Source organism: Phyllobates terribilis, unplaced genomic scaffold (genome assembly GCF_046119375.1).
Source record: "Phyllobates terribilis strain yellow unplaced genomic scaffold, ASM4611937v1 Scaffold_2__4_contigs__length_985480577, whole genome shotgun sequence".
Classification (NCBI taxonomy): domain Eukaryota; kingdom Metazoa; phylum Chordata; class Amphibia; order Anura; family Dendrobatidae; genus Phyllobates; species Phyllobates terribilis.
Window position 1 is genome coordinate 812,178,817 of NW_027362762.1, and position 21,547 is coordinate 812,200,363.

A 21,547-nucleotide genomic window follows, 5' to 3' on the forward strand; every position below is an offset into this window, starting at 1 on the left:
AGCCAAACCAGATCTCACACTTTGCACTGATGAGGGGCAGTTTCCCGAAACATAGTGTCCGCAAATTGAGATTTTGGTTTTGGCTTTCATCCTAAGTCATGTGACAAGGCTCATTAGAGAGTCGATGTTGACTTTTAGGATTTCTACTTCCTATAGGTGGCACTAGAGTTGTAGTCCTCTTCCTCTCTGAAGAGACAATTTGCATATTTCCCAGAGGAGCATTGCAGCATAAAAGTCTCCTCACCTTGGCATGTCAGGCTTGACATGTCATGCTCCACAAGAAGAAACGTTACCCCTTACCTCCTCTCTACCTAAAATTTTAGCAGTAGCAACTATCATCTCCTATCTCAGTAATGTAACAATCTGTCTTGACATTGAGTACGGATTTTACTTGGTAATTGAGAGTTTGGAAAATGTGTGATCAGCCCAGGAGCAGAAAGAAGCAGATTTCTCTGATGAGACATATTCCACAGTTTCTTATTTTCATATGTGTGATTTATACAATAAAAATTAAAATGACGGTTACTCTTTAAGTAACAGCTTAACGGATACAAAATTGTACCACTCATATTTTTCAAATAAGACTTTTTAGGTCTTTTGAGTGTCCTTCTTTACAATGAACACTTGAATATCCAATATCTTGGTACCGCTAAAATATAATAAGTTATCTACTGTGTATTTTCCTATTGAATAGAAAAGCTGCATTTCTGATAGATCTAAGTACCGTATTTTGTGGATTATAAGACGCACTTTTTTCCCCTAAAATTTGGGTGGAAAAAGGGGGTGTGCATTATAATGCGAATTTACGGTATTTTACCTGTGGGGGAACCTCGTCAAATCGGGGTCCCAGATAAAAGAGGTTGGTGGCGGCTGCTGCGGTAGCGGGGCTAATGGTGGCGGTGGTAGAGGGGCGATGCTGCGGCTCCGTTCTCGAAAGTCGGCCATTTTGCCGAAGAACAGCGCAGGGCTATGTACGGGATAGGGAATCTCGTCTCCGCTCACCGCCGACTTCTGAGGACGGGGCCGCAGCATCGCCCTTCCACCACCAGAGCCGCAGCATCGCCTCGCTACCGCCGCCACCACCTCCTTGAATCAGCAACACTTTTTCTGAGGACGGGGCCGCAGCATCGCCCCGCTACCGCTGCCACCACCACCGCCTTGAATCAGCGACACTTCTTTTGAGGACAGGCCTGCAGCATTGCCTGACTCCTGCCTCCGCCGCCTGCGCCGCCAATCTCCGGTATGTGTGACCCCCCTCTCCACCACCACTGCCCTCCAGGTAAAAAGGATTATAAGGCGCACCATTTTATTTAAAAAATAAACATTTTTTCCTATTTTGCACCCCAAAATTTGGGGTGCGTCTTATAATCCAGTGCGTTTTATAATCCGCAAAATATGATAAATAGCTTTGATTTGTCTATTTTTAGTAATTTACACATTAACGCCCTATTATTTTTTTCTCTAGTTGGAGTCAGTGGTGTTCCTGGAGGAGGTAAGCAATATCAGTCAAATGGCTATTACTTTTAATCCTGTATATGTTATGCTTCAGGTAGCCAAGATTTATGCAACATATTATATAGGATGTAATGCACATTTTACATGGAAAACACAAATTCATTGCACTGCTCAGAAACTGAATGCCCCCATCTCTTATTAGCAAGAATAGTTTAAAGGGAATCTGTCATGTGAAAATGTGAAAAAACCCTATTAACCTGCAGATATGGGGTTAATCTGCAGGTTAATGGCCTTGTGAAGCCGTGCGGCCGCTGGGAGGAAATTAACTTTTAATCCTCCCGGCAGCCCCGGGCTTTCAGTCATAGAGGTGCAGCTTCAGTCACCACTCAGGACATAGTGAGTGATACCTGAAACCATGCCCCAGCACTGACTGACAGCCAGCTCTGTACTGATGCACTGGAGAGCCAGCTGTCAGTCAATGCCAGGACAAAGTTTCAGCCACCGATCTTTATGCAGCCAGTTGCAGGTGTTTAATTTTGGGAATTGAATCTGCTTAGCTTTTCTTGTCCTGTCCTTTTCAATAATCGGCATCTTCCGTTTGCACCACTTCTGTATAAACATCAGCAAGACCGGCATCTGCCTCCAAAAACGGATCATTTTTGAACCGTCTTTACAATTTAAGTAGCCTAAAAAGTTTGTTATTGCAGTCTTGTTAAAAAGGGCCTGTTACCAGGGCAAAAGAAGTCAGTTTTTGCTCTTATTGTATTCTGTCTGTTTTCCCAGTATTTTATTGTTGTTGTTTTTTGTTTGTTTAGTTTTTTTTTCTTAAATCTGCCATACAGTATTAGATATATGGGTCTTTTTATTTGGTGCTAATTTTTATAGTCTCTACCAAGGGGGTATGGCTCACAGGGTAATTATGCACAGTAGCCTAAAGACGCACCCCCAGAGAATCCTGTGAGCCATATGCCACAGTCACAGCCAAAGAACAAAAAAGTTAACATCAAATAAAAAGGCCCATACTTCTGCAAAAGTATAGCGGATTTAAAAAAAAAACTAATATAAATGGGAATAAAAATGTTCTCTATAAGGGGGTGTAGCTCACAGGGTAATTATGCAGAGTAGCCCAAAGACACCCCCTAGGAATTCCTTGAGTCACAGGCCACAGCCACAGCCAAAAACTATAAAAGTTAACACCTAATAAACACACCCATATCTCTAGAACCATATAGAAAAATAAACAAGAGCAAAAACTGGTCAAGTTTGATCTTTTGACAGATCCTTTTAAATGGGTTTAAATCAAATTTTTGGGAAAAATTTCTTGAAGCTGAGGAGTTCAAATTTCCAAACATTGTCTCATCTGTAATTAAAAATAATATTTTTGCTAAAAGAAGCTTATATTAGTATTTGGTAATAACCTCCAGACTGTCTTGGTATAAAGGTCCAACAGGTTCAACCAAATATTAAGAGTTTTTTCCACAATTTGCCTTGATGACTTATATATTTCATATTTCCTCACTATCTGATGAGTGGATTACGACCAATGGAACTCCACCAATGCCTATAATGAAGAGACCAGATCCATCAATGGCACTATGTTTGAAATAACACCTTTCTAGAAATTGTTATTTATTGAGTCTCATCCTCTCTTCATTCCGGGTATCAGCAGAAATTCCAACAGTTGGACTCTCACAAATCAGATATGTACATCTAATAGATCATACGTTTATGGAATATCCTGATACATACATCAATGCTTTTTACCGTCCAACTATTTAAGTCTAAATTTTGTGTTGATGTAAACTATTTCACAACTGTTCATTTAAAGGGGAAATAACACCCCCTACTCCTCCCTAATACACTAAAATGTTTCTTTATCTGATATGTAGTTGGAGTTGGACCTGGTGGGCTACCATATGGAGGTTTGTGTATTCTATCACTATCTGTCTTCAATCTCCAGTGTCAGAGCAGTTATCCGACAGCAACTGTGTTGGACACAAATGTATGATTAAGCCGAAAGTTAAACCCCTACTTGTTATCTCTATTTTTCACAGAACTTCTTGGTATTTTTTACAGCTCTTGATAACCTAGTTAACAATGTCTCTTTCTTCTTGAACAGTTGGTGGGGTTGGTGCCGGTGGACTTCCTGCTGGAGGTTAGTATTTAGAGTGTTGAAATGATATTTTTGATAATTCCCTTTTAAACAACTTTGTTGATTTTTATCTATGTACTACTTACTTTTAATGTGTATTTATAAAGATGCTGTCACCTCTTTATCACTTATTAGCAAGAACAGTTTAATTTCCATTCCTGGTCTAGTAAACATTAGAGCTAGAAATTAGCATATTGATATGCTGTAACTAAACTGCGAGTAGAATTTCTTGAAATTCACATGTCTCAGTGAATTCAAGCATTTTGCTATTTGATAGGGACAGATCAAAAAAATATTGTGCAATTTCACACATTGCTAAAGATCGCATCAGCCAGAGAGTTGTCCCATGATGTCAGGCGTGGCTGCGCGGGATTCCCCGCAGCTATCACATCATATATCTAATTCAGTCAATCAGAGGGGGACTAATACAGGGACTCTAAAGATTTAGGATTTTAGGATTTTACAGTCTGGGGATAGGAAGTCGGCACACACAGCTTATTCTGCTTTAGGATAAATAAAGGTCTAATCTGATTGTGGTATACTACTGCAGCTCGGAAGAACAATGAAAATTTAAGTGGTAGTCTCATAGTTTCAGTATGTTAGTAATAATCCAAATATTCAAGTGATAGGGAGGTGCTGTACCTGCAGAGTCAGTGTGACTGATTTGATAGATCTGTTCTACACTGCTTTAAAAGCACTTTAATTAAAGCATTTTTTTATTTTTCACACACTGTAAACAAGGTGGGCAGTTTAAATATCCCTCTGTCCAATTTTTCTACTGAATAAAAATACTGAAACCAAGGCTTGTGTGTCATGGAAGGTGTAATTCCTGGTTTATGAAAAGGACAAGCCATAAGCGATATATTTTTGTATTTCATTTGCCTTTTTGTTTGTAAAAAAAAAAAAGACAATAAAAAAATCTTCACATTCCAAAAATTTAAAGAAACTGTCTACCTCACAAAGTGTGTGTTGTAATTTTTTTTTTTTTTACACGCATCCTTGTTGTAATAATCCATTTGATCCATACACATCGCCCAAATACAGCAGCCGGTTGCAGATGCTGACTTTTGGGACTTGAACCTGTATAGCTTTTCTTATCCCTTCCTTTCTGAGAAATACTATCATTGTATAAACATTAGCATGGAAGGCATCTGCCTCTAAAAAGGGATAATTTTTTTTCCAGTATTTATAATTTAAATAGCCTAAAAAGTTTGTTACTGCAGTGTTGTTAAAAGGACATCTCACCAGGTCAAAAGTAGCCAGTTTTCGCTCTTATTTTACTATCTCTGTTCTGAGTAAACCCCTTTATTTTTTCTTAAATCAATCATACGGTACCAGAGATTTGAGTCTTTTTATTGGTGCAAATTTTTATAGTCCTTACCAAGGGAGAATGTCTCACAGAGTAGTTATGCAGATTAGCTAAAAAGGCACACCCCCAAAGAATCCATTGAGCCACAGGCCACATCCACAGCCCATAAAAGTTAACATTTAATAAACAGGCCTATATTCCTAGAACCATATAGCAGCATTTAAAATACAAAATAAACTGAAATAAAACAAGGGCATAAACTGGTCAAGTTTGACCTTTTGACAGATCCTCTTTTATTGGGCTATTGGTTACCACAGGTTACCATCCACTTTTCCCTAGCCAAGTATGTTGAGGTCACTTAGACATTACTAAGACTTTGTGCAATAAAGAGTTCAAAAGGGGTTCAATACAGTCCCAGGAGACCTTAGAGTGTAATTCAAGTATTTTCTGGACAATTAGAGGGTTTGCAATATTGAGATTATTTTATCATTTATAAATTTATCGCAAATTGAATTTTTTGTGAAAATTTTGTTGAAGCTGGCGACTTCAAAAGATTGTCTCATCTCTAATTAAAAATAATGATTTCGCTAAGAAAAAAACTCTTACTAGTTTTTGGTAATAATCTCCAGTCTGTCTTGGTACAATGCTGGTCACAAAGAACACTCAGTAAAAAGGTCCAACAGGTTCAACCAAATATTAAGCGTTTTTTCCACAATTTGCATTGATGACTTATTTGTTTCATATTTCATCACTATCTGATAAGTGAAATACAATCACTGGAATTCCACGAATGCCTATAGTGAAGAGACCAGGTCCGTCATAGTACTAGGTTGGAAATAACACCTTTCTAGAAAAATGTCACTGCTACTTATTGAGTCTCATGTTCTCTTCATTCCGGTTATCAGTAGTAATTCCAACAGTTGGACTCTCTCTCAAATCAGACACATACAGTGATGACCAAAAATTGTGCATTTTTTTTTAAAAGTGTGATTACTTCTGTGGTTGTTGTGATGCCATATTCCTTGTGATTTTAGTAAACGAGAAGCAAATGGTTGTCAGCTATAAGGATGAACATTGCGTTTGACATTGTTTTATCCCTTTATGTGTTAGTTTTCAACATTCGCTGGGCCAAATGTTTTGCATATTTTGTCATGGATAGTTGAATTTTGCATACATTTTTTTTAAATCATGGCAAAGACAAATCCAAATTTATTACCAGATGTCAGGAAGCTTATTATTCTGAGAGTGAAGTCAGGCAAACGCCAAAGAGAGGTAGCTATGGAATTCAACTGTTCTCAGAGTTAAGTGTCACATATATTAAAGAAAGAAAAAGAAGGTTATGGAACAGCTGACAAATCTAGAAGTGGACGACGGCGGAAAACTTCCTCCAGAGTTGATCACATTATTAAGAACAAGTCAGTATCTGATGTCCATAAAAGTGCTGTACAGATTTTGCACGAAATGAACGAAGAATATGGGGTCAAAGTGTGATCGCACAGCTGCCAAACTGTGGTGCGACAGTTAAGAGCAGTAGGGCTGAATGCACGAGTTCCAGTCAAGAAGCCTTTCATCTCTGCAAAGAACCAGAAGGTCTGACTAGAGTTTGCCAAAGAACACAGCCAATGGAAAGAGACAGATTGGTCTAAGGTGTTATGGTCGGATGAATCAAAGTTCAATCTGTTTGGTATTGATGGCAAGCACTATATATATAGCCCAATTGTAAAACATAATGATGTAAGGTACCAAACACCTACAGTGAAACATGGTGGTGGCAATGTCATGGTTTGGGGCTGCTTTTCTGCATCTGCCATTGGCCCTCTGCATAGAATTGTTGAAAATATGAATGCTACCATGTACAAGCATATACTGGAGAATGTAATGTTGCCACATGGTAAAACCAAAGTAGGCAGGGGATGGAAAGTCCAGCAAGGCAATGATCCTAAGCACACATCCAATTTAGTAAAAAATTGGTTAGCAAAGAAAAATGGTCGCCTTTTCCAATGGCCGAGCCAATCACTTGATTTATACCCTATGTAGCACCTTTGGGATGAGTTAGGGTGGCGAGTTGGGGCCCGTACCCATAGCAATAAAGATGAATTGCTTGCAGATTTGCAAATGGAATGGAGGAAGATCCCTCAAGATGTCTTGAATACCTTAGTGGCTTCAATGCCCCGTCAGTGTGGTGCAGTAATTAAAGCAAGAGGTTATGCTACAAAATACTAAGTTATGGCATTGTAAACAATGAATTACTCTTTAAGTTGTGATTAATAAACAGTATATGCAAATCTTTTGGCAGACAGTTTTCTTTAATTAAATGACCATACCTATATTCAAAAGCATTTTGGTTAAAATTAAGATCTTGCATGACGACAACTTCATGCACTTTCAATTCATCACCAGGAAAATGGCATCACAACAAACAGACAGAAGTAATCACACTTTAAAAAAACAATGCAAATCTTTTGATCGCCACTGTACATCTAACAGATCAGACTTTTATGGACTATCCTGATACATATACAGTACCTCAATGCATTTTATGGTACAGCCATTTAAAGGGGTTGCCCGGTCCAAATCGATAAGTCTGCAGTCACTCTGTGTGAGTGCAGACTTATGAATCCCCCAGGCACACGCACTGTGCGCTGCGGGGATTTGCAGATTTCTGAGCTGGGACCGGAGAGTATGTATGAATTATACAGTATATACTCCCAGCCAGTGTGCGCTGCCTCGCTCCACACACTTGTATTGTACTGACTAGTGATGCGGCCGCACAGTGGACGTGGTCAACTAGAGGGCGCGGCCTTGGTCCATACAAGTCTATGGAGGGTGGCCCAACCCACTGGACTGGCATTGGCCGGGAGTATGTATAACTCATGCATACTCTCCGGTTCCGGCTCAGAAACCGGCAAATCCCCGAAGCGCACAGTGCGTGCGCTGGGGGGATTCCTAAGTCTGCAGTGATACAGAGTGACTGCAGACTTATCGATTTGGACCAAACAACCCCTCTAAGTCTAAATTTTGTGATGATGTAAACTATTTCACAACTGTTCATTTAAAGAGGAAATAACACCCCCTACTCCTCCCTAATACACTAAAATGTTCCTTTATCTGATATGTAGTTGGAGTTGGACCTGGTGGGCTACCATATGGAGGTTTGTGTATTCTATATTTATCTGTCTTCACTCTTCAGTGCCGGTGCAGTAAGCCGACAGCAACTGTATTGAACATAAGTATATGATTAAGCACAAAGTAATTCCACTATTTGTTTTCCATATCGGTCTACTTTTCAAATAACTCTTTGGAAGCTTTTAGTAACCTTATCTCTTTCTTTTTGCCCAGTTGGTGGGGTTGGTGCTGGTGGACTTCCCGCAGGAGGTTAGTATTTAGAATATTGAATTGATATACTTGATAATTTTTGTGCAACTTTGTTGATTTTTTTATCTATGTACTTGGTACTTTTAATGTATATTGATAAAGAAGTTGTCATTGGATAAAGTTAACATCTTACAATTAAAACCTTAAGGCCACGGCCCCACTATCAGTATTTGGTCAGTATTCGGTCAGTATTTTTGTCTCAGGAGTGGGAGTCAAAACCAGGAGTGGGTGATAAATGCAGAATTGGTGACTTTTTTCCATTATTCTATTATACCTTTTCTCTGATTGTTCCTCACCTGGTTTTGGCTCCCACTCCTGAGAAAAAATACTGACCGAATACTGACCAAATACTGATAGTGGGGCTGTGGCCTTAAGGCACAAAAAGGCTGAGTGCTCCCCACCGTAACCAATGATTACCCGCATCTATTGTTTTTCTATAGCCAATTGAAAAATGAAATAAGTGATTATGCTGTGGAAAACCTTGACGCTGCGCTAGATTGTGCTACTGTTTATCCTTAACTGTTTTATAAAAATGTTACAAAAAATGAAAAAATAAAAATTGCCAGTTTATTAGATAGTAAATCTAAAATTAAAAAAATAAAAATATTAACCAACGAGGACTCTCAATTTTTACTTTTTCATAGTAACCTGGTACAAATCTATATATGTTTATATAATTGTTTTGCTACTGTCCTAAAATCTGTTTCCCACTTTAGCAGGTGGTTTAGGTGCTAAGCCGCCAAAGACTGGAGGTCAGTATTCATTTCTGGATAGGAGATTGTTGCACACAATAAAATGTTCATTATTTTAGCCAACTTTATTTTATATGCCTTTTTAAAACTTTAGGTGGTTATGGTGGTTATGGTGTTGGAAGTCTTGGTGCTGGAGGTGGGTATTGAAATTCTTTTAAAACTTTTCTCCTTCGTGGTTTGAAAGAATTGTTTATGGGAGTATTCACACATAGTGTAAATGCTGCAATTTTTTGCTCCTTTTTATCCTAATATTTTCTGAATGTGTTCACTCCATAAAAACTCTAACAATTTTCTCTGATTATTGTGTTTTTGATGCATTTTTTATTTGTCTTCCTATATTTGATGCATTTTTGGCGCAATTTGAAGCAGCATTTTTTAATGTACTTTTTAGTACAGAAAAGTTCTGATTCTGCATTTACAAACACAACTGCATTTTATTGCATGCATGTTTTTCAAGCTCTTCAGACACACAGCGGACAGGAGTTTTCATGAAATTACAACCAATATGTTTGGACAGTTAGGCTATGTTCACACACTTTGTGTTTTTTTCTGCTGCAAATCTGCTGCTAACTTTTCTCTGGCAGGAAAACAGCTGCGTTAAAAACGCAGGTTTTGGTGCGTTTTTTGCTGCGTTTTTTGACCACCCATTACTTCATATGGGTGAGAAAACGCTGCAAATACGCAGCAAAAACGCAGGTGCATTTTCTGCTGCAAAACGCTGAAAGAAGCGACATGCTCTATTTTCCAAAAACACAACCAAGTCACAAAATACGCAGCAAAAAAAAACAAAAAACAACATGGGTGAACAGAGAATTCTGGTTTCTCATAGACTTTGCTGGTACTGCAAAACGCAACTGAAAAAAATTTGCATAAAAATCTATAGCAAAATACACTTCAAAACCAAACGTGTGTGAACATAGCCTTAAACTTAGCAGATTTTCTCCAAGTAAAAAACATTTAAAAAAAAGTACGATATTTATGCAAAATGGGAACATGGCCTAAGAGTCATTAGTATAAACTTGAAATTTAACTATTTACCTACATATATGCAGTGGGGAAAATAAGTATTTGATACACTGCCAACTTTGCAAGTTTTCCCACCTACAAAGGTCTGTAATTTTTATTGTAGGTACACTTCACCTGTGAGAGATATAATCTAAACAAAATCCAGAAAATGACATTGTATGATTTTTAAATAACCATGGAGGATATGTAGAAGTTTTAACATGTTCCTCTTCTTTACCATGTGTTTCTTACTCTCTTCTGTGATATACATCTACGTGCAAGCTTGGTTGATGAGATATTTTCTATGACATTCTAGAAATAATATTTAACAGGTTGTTATCTTGGGATTAAATCTCATTATTTTTTCTTTTTATTTTCTCTAGCTGGTGTTGGACCGGGTGGTTACCCAGCAGGAGGTAATATCACACAATGTACAAATCACAAACAATACTTGTAAAAATAGTGATCAGTTATCATACATGTCTTTTTTTCCTTTCATTTTTATGTCCAGTCGGAGTTGGAGCTGGCGGTGTACCAGGAGGAAGTGAGTAATTCAGCCTTCTTATATAGAACTTCTACCATTGTCCTTTTTCTAGATTAATTGAACTATGACTTGTATTCAGTTATATGAAACACTTATTTTATAGGGTCATTTACTTTAGTAATCGGGAATCTGGGTAGTGTTGTAATGTCAGCAGCTTCCTGCAATGGGTCATATATTCCTTATTAATTTGCAGTTGGTGTTGGCGCAGGAGGAGTGCCAGGGGCAGGTATGTAAGGTCCCTACTGATAATAGAAAAAAAAAGATCATAACCATTAAATTATGTTGTCAGTATCTGTTCACCACAAAGTGGAGTCTACCATCTTTTTTGTTTGTTCTTCATAAATCAAAGCTCAAGGTTACCATCTATTATGTGTCCTCTAAAGTTCTTTATCAGCTTAACATGCCAAATCCAACATATAATAACTACAGGTCCTTAGTAGTAGTCAAAACACCACAAAAAAAGTTTTGTTATTTGGCTACTAGGAAAGCTCCCACCGCCTCTCCTGGCGGTGGGAGCATGAGGAAGGTGATTGATGGGCTGTTGTGTATGCATGTATACATAGAAGCCTAGGGTGTAATGTTTCTCCTTGTGGAGAGTGATATACCGGCTCTAGCATGCCAAGGTAAGGAGGCTTATTCACAGTGCAATGTCCCTCTGGGAAATTTTATATGCAAATTGCCTCTTCAGAGAGGAAGAGGACTAGAACACTATAGCGCCACCTGTTGGAAGCAGCAATACTACAAGTCATTATCGACCCTTTAACAAGTCTTGCACTATGTCTTAGGATAAAAGCCAAATCAAAATCCCAATTTGAAGACACAGTGTTTCTGGGCATTGCCCCTCATCAGTGCAAAGTATAAGAACTGATTTGGCTAGGTGAGAAGCTCTGGACTGAGGTCTAAGGGGTAACATTTCTCCTTGTGGAAATAGATATAACGACTCTGGCATGCCAAGTTAAGGAGGCTTATTCGCCGTGCAATGCTCCTCTGGGAAATTTAATATACAAATTGCCTCTTCAGAGAGGAGGAGAACTTGAACTCTATAGCGCCGCCTGTTGGAAGCAGAAATCCTACAAGTTATTATCGACCCTTTAACGAGTCTTGCAATATGACTTAGGATAAAAGCCAAATTAGAATCTCAATTTGCAGACATGGTGTTTTGGGGTATTGCCCCTCATCAGTGCAAAGTATGGGAACTGATTTGGCTAAGTGAGAGGCTAGGGTTGATAATGATTTGAAACCTATCAAACATGGCAGAGTTGCAGGGGTAGGCGGGGATGGGGGAGAGCTGTCCTCATGAATGCCGAAATGCACAACATTTTTATGCCACTTTGGCTACTAGGACTACAGACCTATAGCTCAGATCTTTTGCACTTATGTAGAGCCCCTTGAATGTCCATAATATTATTAAAAATTGTTCAACCCCAAGCCTGAAGCTTATATAATTGATAGGGCTATTGAGCCTCAGGTATAATCTCAACATGGTACCATTTTGTTTTATCGTTAATGATATGAAATTGAAATATATGGAAAGTATATATATATAGATTATGAATGTTATTCTCTCTGTGTTTCCATCACTTCTTCAGGGCTTTATCCAGGAGCAGGGGGCAAACCTCCCAAACCAGGTGAGAACATTACCATCTGCTGGATGTTTAGATCAATGTTTCCCAAACTCCAGTCCTCCTGGCCTCCAACAGATCATGTTTCCAGGATTTCATTAGTATTTCACAGTTTCTGATGTCTTGATGATAATTCCATCACCTGTGCAATACTGAGGAAATTATGAAAACCTGATCTGTTGGGGGTCGTGAGGACTGGATTTTGGGAAACACTGGTCTAGACGGAAGTAAAGGTTGTAAATTATGGGTTTCTATATCAGTTTATTACCGACAATGTGTATTTAGGCTATGGAACTGGAGCAGGAGTATTACCAGGTGGTGGAGTAGCACCTGGGGGTGGACTGGTGCCTGGAGCTGGAATTGGAGGTGGATTAGTTCCTGGAGGTGGATTAGTTCCTGGAGGTGGATTAGTTCCTGGGGGAATAGGTGCTGGAGGTGAGAGCTAATGGTCCTTATGTTTATGTATACTGAAACCTGATTTATACTGTACATTTCAATGGTAAATAAATATATTCAAGGATATTTGGTTCCTCTCATTCTATGGCTTCAATACTTTATTTTTTGCTTTTTTTGTCAGGTGTGTATCCAGGAGCAGGTGCAGGAGGAAAACCGCCAAAACCAGGTAAGATCATTTCACCAATTGATATAGTAAATTTTGTGTTCTATATGAACTTTTTTACATTTACTTTTGACATTTCATCACATCATTTTTTTCTTTAAGGTTATGGTGCTGGAGTTGGTAGTCTTGGAGCTGGTGCTGGAATTGGTGGTCTGGGAACTGGTGCTGGTGTTGGTGGTCTTGGCGTGGGTGCTGGATTTGGAACTGGTGCTGGTGTTGGTGGTCTAGGGACTGGGGTAGGAGGTGTGTATATTGGTGTATTGTATAACCGTTTTAATTTAAGGCACTGGTAGGATAACCCGCAACATCTACAGTATTTCTTCATCACTTCAACTACTGAACCTGAATAAAATTTGATTTGTCCCTGGATAAATGCAAAAAAAGAGATAATTTCAGGTTCTATAAAAAGAATGGACATGATAAATGGAGATGTTCTTCTTACAATGAACTTATAGCAATGAAAAAATGTACAGTGTGAACAAGGAATCATCAGATAACAAGCAGAAAAGGAAGTTTAGAGTTTTCACAGCCGCCTTGGCAATCACCCTTGTACAAGAACATGCCTTCCAGACCTAATTAGCAGTACATATACTTTATATAGTGTTACACAATGAAAATAACAATTTCCAACAGTAAAACTTTGATACATTAGTTACAGTGAATATCAATGAACTGGCAAAAAGCGCTGACAGTTTTGATGTGGGGAATGTACTAATATCATTTCACATCCAAATGAAACAAAACTAAAAAAAAGTGTTCAAAAACTTCTTGGAAGACCAAGACTAGACCGTGATGTCACGTTTGACCCCAGGTTAGTTGACATCTTTATTAAAGGCAATGAAATATTGCTGGCTGTTTGCAGATCTCTTGTTCCCTAGAGCAACATCACTAAAAACCATGGAAACACCCAAAGCTGGCAATCAGTCTAAAGGAGAAAATTATTTTAATTCTTAAATGAAAAGCCAAAATGACTATGAGTCACCAAAGTTGCAGCTGTAATGTCACTATCGGCTGTTTACTGGATGCTGCGGAGACATTAAGCATGTGGCTCCGTTTCTTCTAAGTTGGAAAACTATGTCCACTCTCCAAAGAAAACTCGCGAGCCAGGAATAAGAAATCAAGGCCGATAAATAGATATTATGTTTAGTTAATTACATGCTAATTTGTGGAATATTTGCAAATTCTACAGTTATTGAGACTCTGAGGACTGCATATATAGCAGAAAAATACAGTAATTAATAAGTGAAGTAGAAGGAAAGTCAACACGTCAACGTCTAAACTTTGTAAGTAATTTATGTGCGGCTTGTTGCAATGTAACTAAGATATCTTCAGCTGCGATGAAGAACGTTTGCTTAGGCCGCGTTCACATTTCAGTTTACGGTTCCGTGCTAGATCTGTCAAGACTGACAGCAATGACACCTGATGGATGTGAGTGACAATAATTAGATCCATAAGTCACAATGGCTCTAGGAAGATGGACGCAGTGTAACTGAGCCCCCTCCGACTTCATAGGCTGCATGGGGCACACAAGTGAGCCTATCACTGTGCCGAATCAAGAATCGCTGAACTCATCATTTATTTTGTCTCGCTCACAGACCAGTCCAATGCAACAACTAATGCACAAAACAGTAAAATCAGTTCTGGCATCCATTTCTCTCTGGGATTTCAGTGCCGCAAAGGAGGGAAGTAATGCTAAAGGAACGTACATATGTGAACGCACTCTTACAGTACGGATCCAGGAGGCAGCGAGCGCCCACCCATCATCTATACAGACTATGTGCACATCCATTCTTAGATGATACTTTGTGTGCCACCTTTTTCTGATTCTTCAGTAAAGTACGGTAGAGATAGAAAAGTTTCTGCATTTTACATATATCACATGTGGAAGCAACCCAATATACTCCTATGCCATTTAGTGGGTATGACTTACAAGTGGCGTACTCTGTGACAGCAGTCCAGCTTAGCACATATTAAAGTATCTCAAGTTTGGAGGTACATAGAATAAAATATTAATAAGGTGCACATGTGACGCGCCCCCTGGGACATATTCCTTTTTGAGGGGAATACCCGGCACCGGATCAGATGGGGGGTTGTAGTCTCCGAGCGGCTGTGACCCGGCCCCGTGCCCAGGGCGTCAAGCTCAGTGTTATGTGGCAGTCCTACAGATGTTATTAAGAGTTCTTTTGTGTCGACTACGCCACCCGTTGTGATGCGGTCACTGTGGCCGCCGCTGCAGCAGGGTCCGCTGAGGCTGATGGTGGGTGCGCAGCTTGGTGGGATAACCCCCAACGGGAGGGGTATAGCCTCAGAGGGGACAGGCGCAGAGGATGGGGGTTGTGGTGGTGTAGTGCAGACGGCAGTGAAGACAGAGTCGGGTTGTGCAGTTAAGGGTGTTTACTTACTGCAGATGTTGTACTGGTCACTCCAGCTGCTAGTGACCACCCGAGCCGTGCTGCGTCCACCAGGTCCTGGATCCAGCCAACCCCCAAACAAGTCCGGAGCGTGGCCCTGAGCTCTCTTTCTGTCCCGTTCTCTGGCCGTCCCCACCAGTAATCCACCTAGGTCCAGCTCCCTCGGGCCTTCTGTTGGGACACCCTTGGCCCTGGGTTCCCTGACCCTTCATGTGGTGTGCCTTCGGGGTGGATGTGATGGGTGGCCGTGGCAGATGCTGCCCACGGCCTCCGGTCTCTGGCTAGGGTGTGTTTTCTGCCCCCACCAGCTTGGGTTCCGGTACCCTGTGCCGACTCCTCACCCGGTGCTTTAATTTGGGTTCTTGGGTCCTCTCTGTTCTCCCCTCTGGGTACTCCTTCTCTGCTCCTCTCTCACTCAGGGTCTCTCTTCTCCCTTGCTGCAGGCTGACTTCCTCTCTGCTTGCTGTCTGCTCCTCTGCAGCTGTCTTGCTGTCTCCAACTGACTTGTTCTCTGCATCTGACTGACTCTCTGCATCTGATCCTCTGCATCTGACCCTGATCTTAGTTGGTGCCCACCTTATATACACCCTCTATGTGTGAGCTCAGGTGACCAGCACCCAATGAGCTCCTATCTTTACCCAGGCTGCTCCCCCTATCTGCCCCTACACTACTTGGGATGTACCACCCCCCCTCCCACTCCAGCCAGGAACAGACTCGGTCGTACCTGCACATTTCTAAGTGGGAGTACCGTTGGTCTGTTCCCCGGAAATGGGATGTGTGTAGTGCATGCAGCCTACCGAGCCCAGTTCCACACTCCATCCTTACCCGGGAGTGGAATATCACACCTCTGGGTTGAGGTGCAATACTCCTGTAGCAGCCGAATCCTCAGGGTGCTACACATGCGTTTGTCAACACACTGCTAAATAAATATGAATCATAAATCTACATTTTAGAAGCAGAACTGTGAATGCAGCTCTGGACTACAAGGACTCATTCAGACAATCATTTTTTTCATACAAGAAAAAACAGTGTGCTAGATCTGATTTTTTTTATTCATTTTTAGCCTGGGTGTCCATTTTTACAATCAGTGTGGAATCCGTTTTTTTTTGGTATGGAAAAAAATAAATTTCCAAGCTTCTTCTACTCATTGAAAGAATGATACACAGAAGGCATCTGAGAGCTATCTGTTTTTTTTTTTTTATTGACACATTCACTTGAGCTTGATCTACTAATCGGCTCAAATGCAGAAATGTTCCATTTTTTTTTGCAAACAATATATTAACAAAAAAAAGCCCTGAAATTTATACATGTCCATAGACTAAAGAGTACATGTTCTATCAGTGAAAAACATGGAACACATAGGTGAAAATTGGATGTTTGAATGAGGCCTATAGCTAAGTTCCTTTGGTTGTCTGAATTTCTCAGACCAGTCACATCCACAAATTGCAGATGTGATTGTGCATCTCCTTGGACTCCTTGGACGGGTACAAGAATTGCCTGCCGAATACTGTACGTGCTCTAGAATGGTCTGTAAATCGGACCACACTACAGCATGCTGCTGAGATATTTATCACAGACCTGAGGACCGAGTGAAAAATAGCCCTTGTGAACTCCCACACAGGTTAATATTGGGTCTGTGTGCTATCCGTTCTCAGTAAAAACAGCACACAGACCAAAAATACATTCAGCTGAAGATACCATAGTACAGACTGTAACTCAGGACCAGTACAAGATCAGAAGTTTAATGTATGTACAAAGTTACTAAACTTTTAGTCTAGATTTTATCTATATGTAAATAGTAATACAATGTGGACGTAACATTTTAGAATACTGAAATTAATATCGTACGCTAAGCAGAAGAATTGTAAATCTGGAATTTATTTTATTTTATTTATCAAATCAGGTTTTCCCGGAGCTGGAGTTGGTGCAGGAGGCAAACCACCTAAACCAGGTAACCGTTAAAGAGGTTGTCCACTACCTTAACTCAGTTACTGCTTTTTGCCATATTGCTTAAGATTAATGCATGTTAAGATCCCCAAATACCTTTTCTGCTAAGGTTTATGTTGTTTTATACCTTTCTGCTTTGCTTCCTGTTCCCTGGCATCAGTTTTGCTGTCACTGCCATCACTTCCTCTTCAGATTCCTCTGCTCCCTTCAGACTACATTTCCCATCTACTTTTGTGCTGGGCTGCAAGCCAGCAGTGAGGACAGACCTGTAATTCTGCTTAAACCCCTCCCACTCGTCTCTCAACGTCACTCACTGCATCAGCAACATATTCTGTATAGGACACTGCAGGGAATAGAAGTAATGTATAAAGCCCTAGATTAGCAGTCCTGACAATAAAGATTATCATAGAATCATAGAATGGTAGAGTTGGAAGGGACCTCCTGGGTCATCTGGTCCAACCCCCTGCTCAAAGCAGGATTCACTAGATCATCTCAGACAGATGTCTGTCCAGCCTCTGTTTGAAGACGTCCATTGAAGGGGAACTCACCACCTCTCGTGGCAGCCTGTTCCACTCATTAATCACCCTAACTGTCAAAAAGTTTTTTCTAATATCTAATCTGTGTCTCCTCCCATTTAGTTTCATCCCATTGCTTCTAGTCTTTCCTTGTGCAAATGAGAATAAAGATGATCCTTCTACAATGTGACAGCCCTTGACATATTTGTAGACAGCTATTAAGTCTCCTCTCAGTCTTCTTTTTTGCAAGCTAAACATTCCCAAATCCTGCAACCGTTCCTCATAGGACATGGTTTGCAGACCAGTCACCATTCTGGTCGCTCTTCTCTGAACTTGCTCCAGTTTGTCTATGTCTTTTTTAAAATGTGGTGCCCAAAACTGTACACAGTATTCCAGATGAGGTCTGACCAAAGAGGAGTAAAGACCGATAATGACTTCACGTGATCTAGACTGTATGCTTCTGTTAATACATCCCAGAATTGTATTTGCCTTTTTTGCTGCTGCATCACACTGTTGACTCATGTTCAGTCTATGATCTATTAGTATACCTAAGTCTTTTTCACATGTACTGTTGCTTAGCTCTATTCCTCCCATTCTGTATATGCTTTTTTCATTTTTATTGCCCAGATGTAGTACTTTGCATTTTTCCCTGTTAAAAACCATTCTGTTGGTTGCTGCCCACTGCTCCAGTTTATTTAGGTCTTTTTGAATCCTTTCTCTCTCTTCTCTAGTATTAGCTATCCCTCCTAGCTTTGTGTCATCAGCAAATTTAATCAGTTTACCCTCAATTCCTTCATCTAAATCATTGATAAAGATGTTGAACAATACAGGTCCCAGGACGGAGCCCTGTGGTACCCCACTTGAGACATTCATCCAGCTGGATGTGAAGCCATTTACAACCACCCTTTGAGTCCGATCACTAAGCCAGTTATGAATCCACCTAACAGTTGCCTGGTCCATTGCATACTTGGTCATTTTTTCAATAAGGATGGTGTGAGATACTTTGTCAAATGCTTTGCTGAAGTCAAGATATACTATATCTACAGCATTTCCCTGATCCACCCAGTCAGTGATTCTGTCATAGAAGGAAATTAAGTTAGTCTGACATGACTTGTTAGTTACAAACCCATGCTGACTCTGGTTAATCACTTCATTCTTATCCATGTACTTACATACATGTTGTTTAATAATTTGTTCAAAGATCTTTCCTGGTATAGAAGTCAGACTCACCGGCCTATAGTTCCCTGGGTCCACCTTCTTCCCCTTTTTGAAGATTGGAACAACATTTGCTCTTCTCCAGTCTTCTGGGACTTCTCCTGTTCTCCAAGAATTTTCAAAGATTATGGAGAGTGGTTCTAAAATTTCTTCTACGATCTCCTTCAGTACTCTGGGGTGTAATTCATCTGGACCTGGAGACTTGAACTCATTTATGTTAGCTAAATATTCCCTCACAATCTTTCTGTTTACAGATAACTTGGATTCCTCTATTCCTTTAAAAGGACAGTGAAGATCAGTTGATGTTACATTTTCTTTCTGAGAGAAAACAGATGCAAAATAGGAATTAAAAAGTTCGGCCTTCTCAACATCCTCTCTTACCATTTCTCCATTTTCATCCTGTAAAAATCCTATAGCATCTTTGACTTTTCTTTTACTTTTGACATACCCCCAAAATCCTTTTTTATTGCTTTTGACATCTCTTGCAAGCCTTAATTCATTGTCAGCTTTAGCTAACCTGATACGTGCCCTGCAGGATCTGCAGACTGCATTATAATCTTCTTTAGATATGCCTCCCTCTTTCCATTTAATAAACATTTCTTTCTTTCTTTTTAGCATGTGTTTAAGTTCTGTGTTCATCCATCCTGGTTTCCTTAAATGCTTCCCATTCTTCCTACTTTTCGGGATTGTTAACGATTGTGCTTTGAGAATCTCATTTTTAAAAATTTCCCATCCTTCCTGGACATTTTTGTCCTTAAGGACATCCAGCCATTGGATCCCTCCTATTCTCTTTCTGAGTCTCTTAAAATCTGCCTTTCTAAAATCTAACCTTGAAGTCTGAGTCTTCACATGTCTTCCTCCTCTAGTTATCCAAAATTCTATAATAGCATGATCGCTGCCTCCTAGGGTCCCAGCCACCTTTACCTCCTCAGCCATTTCCTCCCTGTTTATAAGGATTAGATCCAAAGTAGCAGATCCCCTTGTTTTCTCCCCTACCTTTTGGAAGATAAAGTTGTCAGCAAGAGAGGATAAGAATTTGCTTGACCTGTTAGCTTTACTTGAGAGAGATTCCCAACAAATGTCTGGATAGTTGAAATCTCCCATGACCACTACGTCATATTTTTTGGAGAACTTGGTCATTTGATACATAAAGAGTTCATCCATATCTTCAGCTTGCCCAGGTGGCCTGTAGTAAATGCCTACAATGGTGTCCTTTCCGTTGTTCTCTCCTTGTATTCTTACCCAAACAGTTTCCACAGAACTCCCAGTCTCTGAAGCTTCAATCTCTGTGCAGATATACGCTTTTCTAACATACAATGCGACACCTCCTCCTCGTTTATCAATTCTGTTTCTTGCAAATAAGTTGTAGCCTTTTAGCCTTTTATTCCAATCATGTGTATCGTCCCACCAAGTTTCAGTGATTCCAATGACATCATATTCCTTTTCCTGCATTAGTAGTTCCAATTCTCCTTGTTTGTTGCCCATGCTTTGTGCATTTGTATAAAAACATTTTAGTTTGTGATTGGTTTCTCTTCCTCCCATATTTTTATTATTTAAATTGTTTTGTCTTTGTTCTTCCTTTCCACTTCCAGTAGCAGAGATCTCAATAGTATTTGTCAGCTGTATGGCTTTTTCTGGCTTTTTATCCTCTACTCCCCCTCACTGACATGGATGGGATGGATGGATATATATAGATGGATGGGATGGACGGACGGATGGATAGGATAAATATATAGATGAATGGATGGGATGGATCGATTGGATAGGGAGAGATATGAAGGTATTCACATTACAAAGGGAATACAGCAGGGTATATATACATTGCACAGTGTAAACACCAGGCTGTGTACAGGTATATATAGCCTTCTGTGGAAATACAGATACAACAGAGAGCTGGGTCTGCAGGAGCAGCATTCACAGACACAGAGTTCTGCTGTATGAAGCCCCGCCCACCAATGTGACAAGCCCCGCCCACCCGTCAGTTTCCAGAGGCCGGAACTGAGGGAGATTTTGATGCGACATCAGGCCAGAGATCAAGTGACTTGAGGAGCAGCTCAAGTTACAACAGGATTTGGCAAAGAGAGAAGTATTTAGTGAAGAGCTTATCTACAGCAGTTAGTTCACATGAAAAGGACATGTAGTGCCAACCCCTTTAAGGAAGCATTACTTATGACCGGCATGGATATTCAGGGAATAAATATAAATGAATGTGCAAATGTGCAAAAATACAGTGGAACCAACCAACAGAAAGACATTAGGGAATTGCACAAACTGAGCAAAGTGTATTTCAATAATGCCAATTTATTAACAAGCCATTGTCCTGGTTATTCGTTGGGGCAGATATTTTAGCACCACTGTTTATGGACAGCCAGGCTATTCTGACTAGTATGGTACATAAATCTACTTCCATATTTCAGCTGGACGTGGAGCTATGGGATGAATGATTTAATACAATTCTTTGCAGGTTATGGAGCTGGAGCATTAGGTGGAGGAGGCTTTGGACCTGGTGGTGGTTATGGGCCTGCTGCTGGAGTGGGACCTGGTGCTGGAGTAGGACCTGGTGCTGGCCTTGGGCCCGGTGGCATCGGTGGTGCAGGTGAGATCAGAAAATGAATGCTTTTTGGAT

The 21,547-nt window shown here is 40.2% G+C and overlaps 1 protein-coding gene across 11 annotated transcripts in view; it reads left to right on the forward strand.

Moving 5' to 3' along the window:
- Window positions 1-21,547, forward strand: part of ELN (elastin) — a 99,585-nt gene that overhangs the window by 67,041 nt on the left and 10,997 nt on the right. For 2 of the 11 annotated variants that reach the window (XM_073667590.1, XM_073667591.1), the window contains exons 27-42: window positions 1,466-1,492; window positions 3,345-3,377; window positions 3,575-3,610; window positions 8,036-8,068; window positions 8,256-8,291; window positions 9,008-9,043; window positions 9,138-9,179; window positions 10,432-10,464; window positions 10,560-10,592; window positions 10,786-10,818; window positions 12,182-12,220; window positions 12,500-12,649; window positions 12,792-12,836; window positions 12,936-13,076; window positions 17,148-17,195; window positions 21,386-21,517. In XM_073667590.1, coding sequence (XP_073523691.1) covers window positions 1,466-1,492; window positions 3,345-3,377; window positions 3,575-3,610; window positions 8,036-8,068; window positions 8,256-8,291; window positions 9,008-9,043; window positions 9,138-9,179; window positions 10,432-10,464; window positions 10,560-10,592; window positions 10,786-10,818; window positions 12,182-12,220; window positions 12,500-12,649; window positions 12,792-12,836; window positions 12,936-13,076; window positions 17,148-17,195; window positions 21,386-21,517 — 897 coding nt within the window. The remainder of the gene's footprint in view (window positions 1-1,465; window positions 1,493-3,344; window positions 3,378-3,574; window positions 3,611-8,035; window positions 8,069-8,255; window positions 8,292-9,007; window positions 9,044-9,137; window positions 9,180-10,431; window positions 10,465-10,559; window positions 10,593-10,785; window positions 10,819-12,181; window positions 12,221-12,499; window positions 12,650-12,791; window positions 12,837-12,935; window positions 13,077-17,147; window positions 17,196-21,385; window positions 21,518-21,547) is intronic. The other 9 variants (XM_073667592.1, XM_073667595.1, XM_073667597.1 and 6 more) reach the window with 9 other exon arrangements.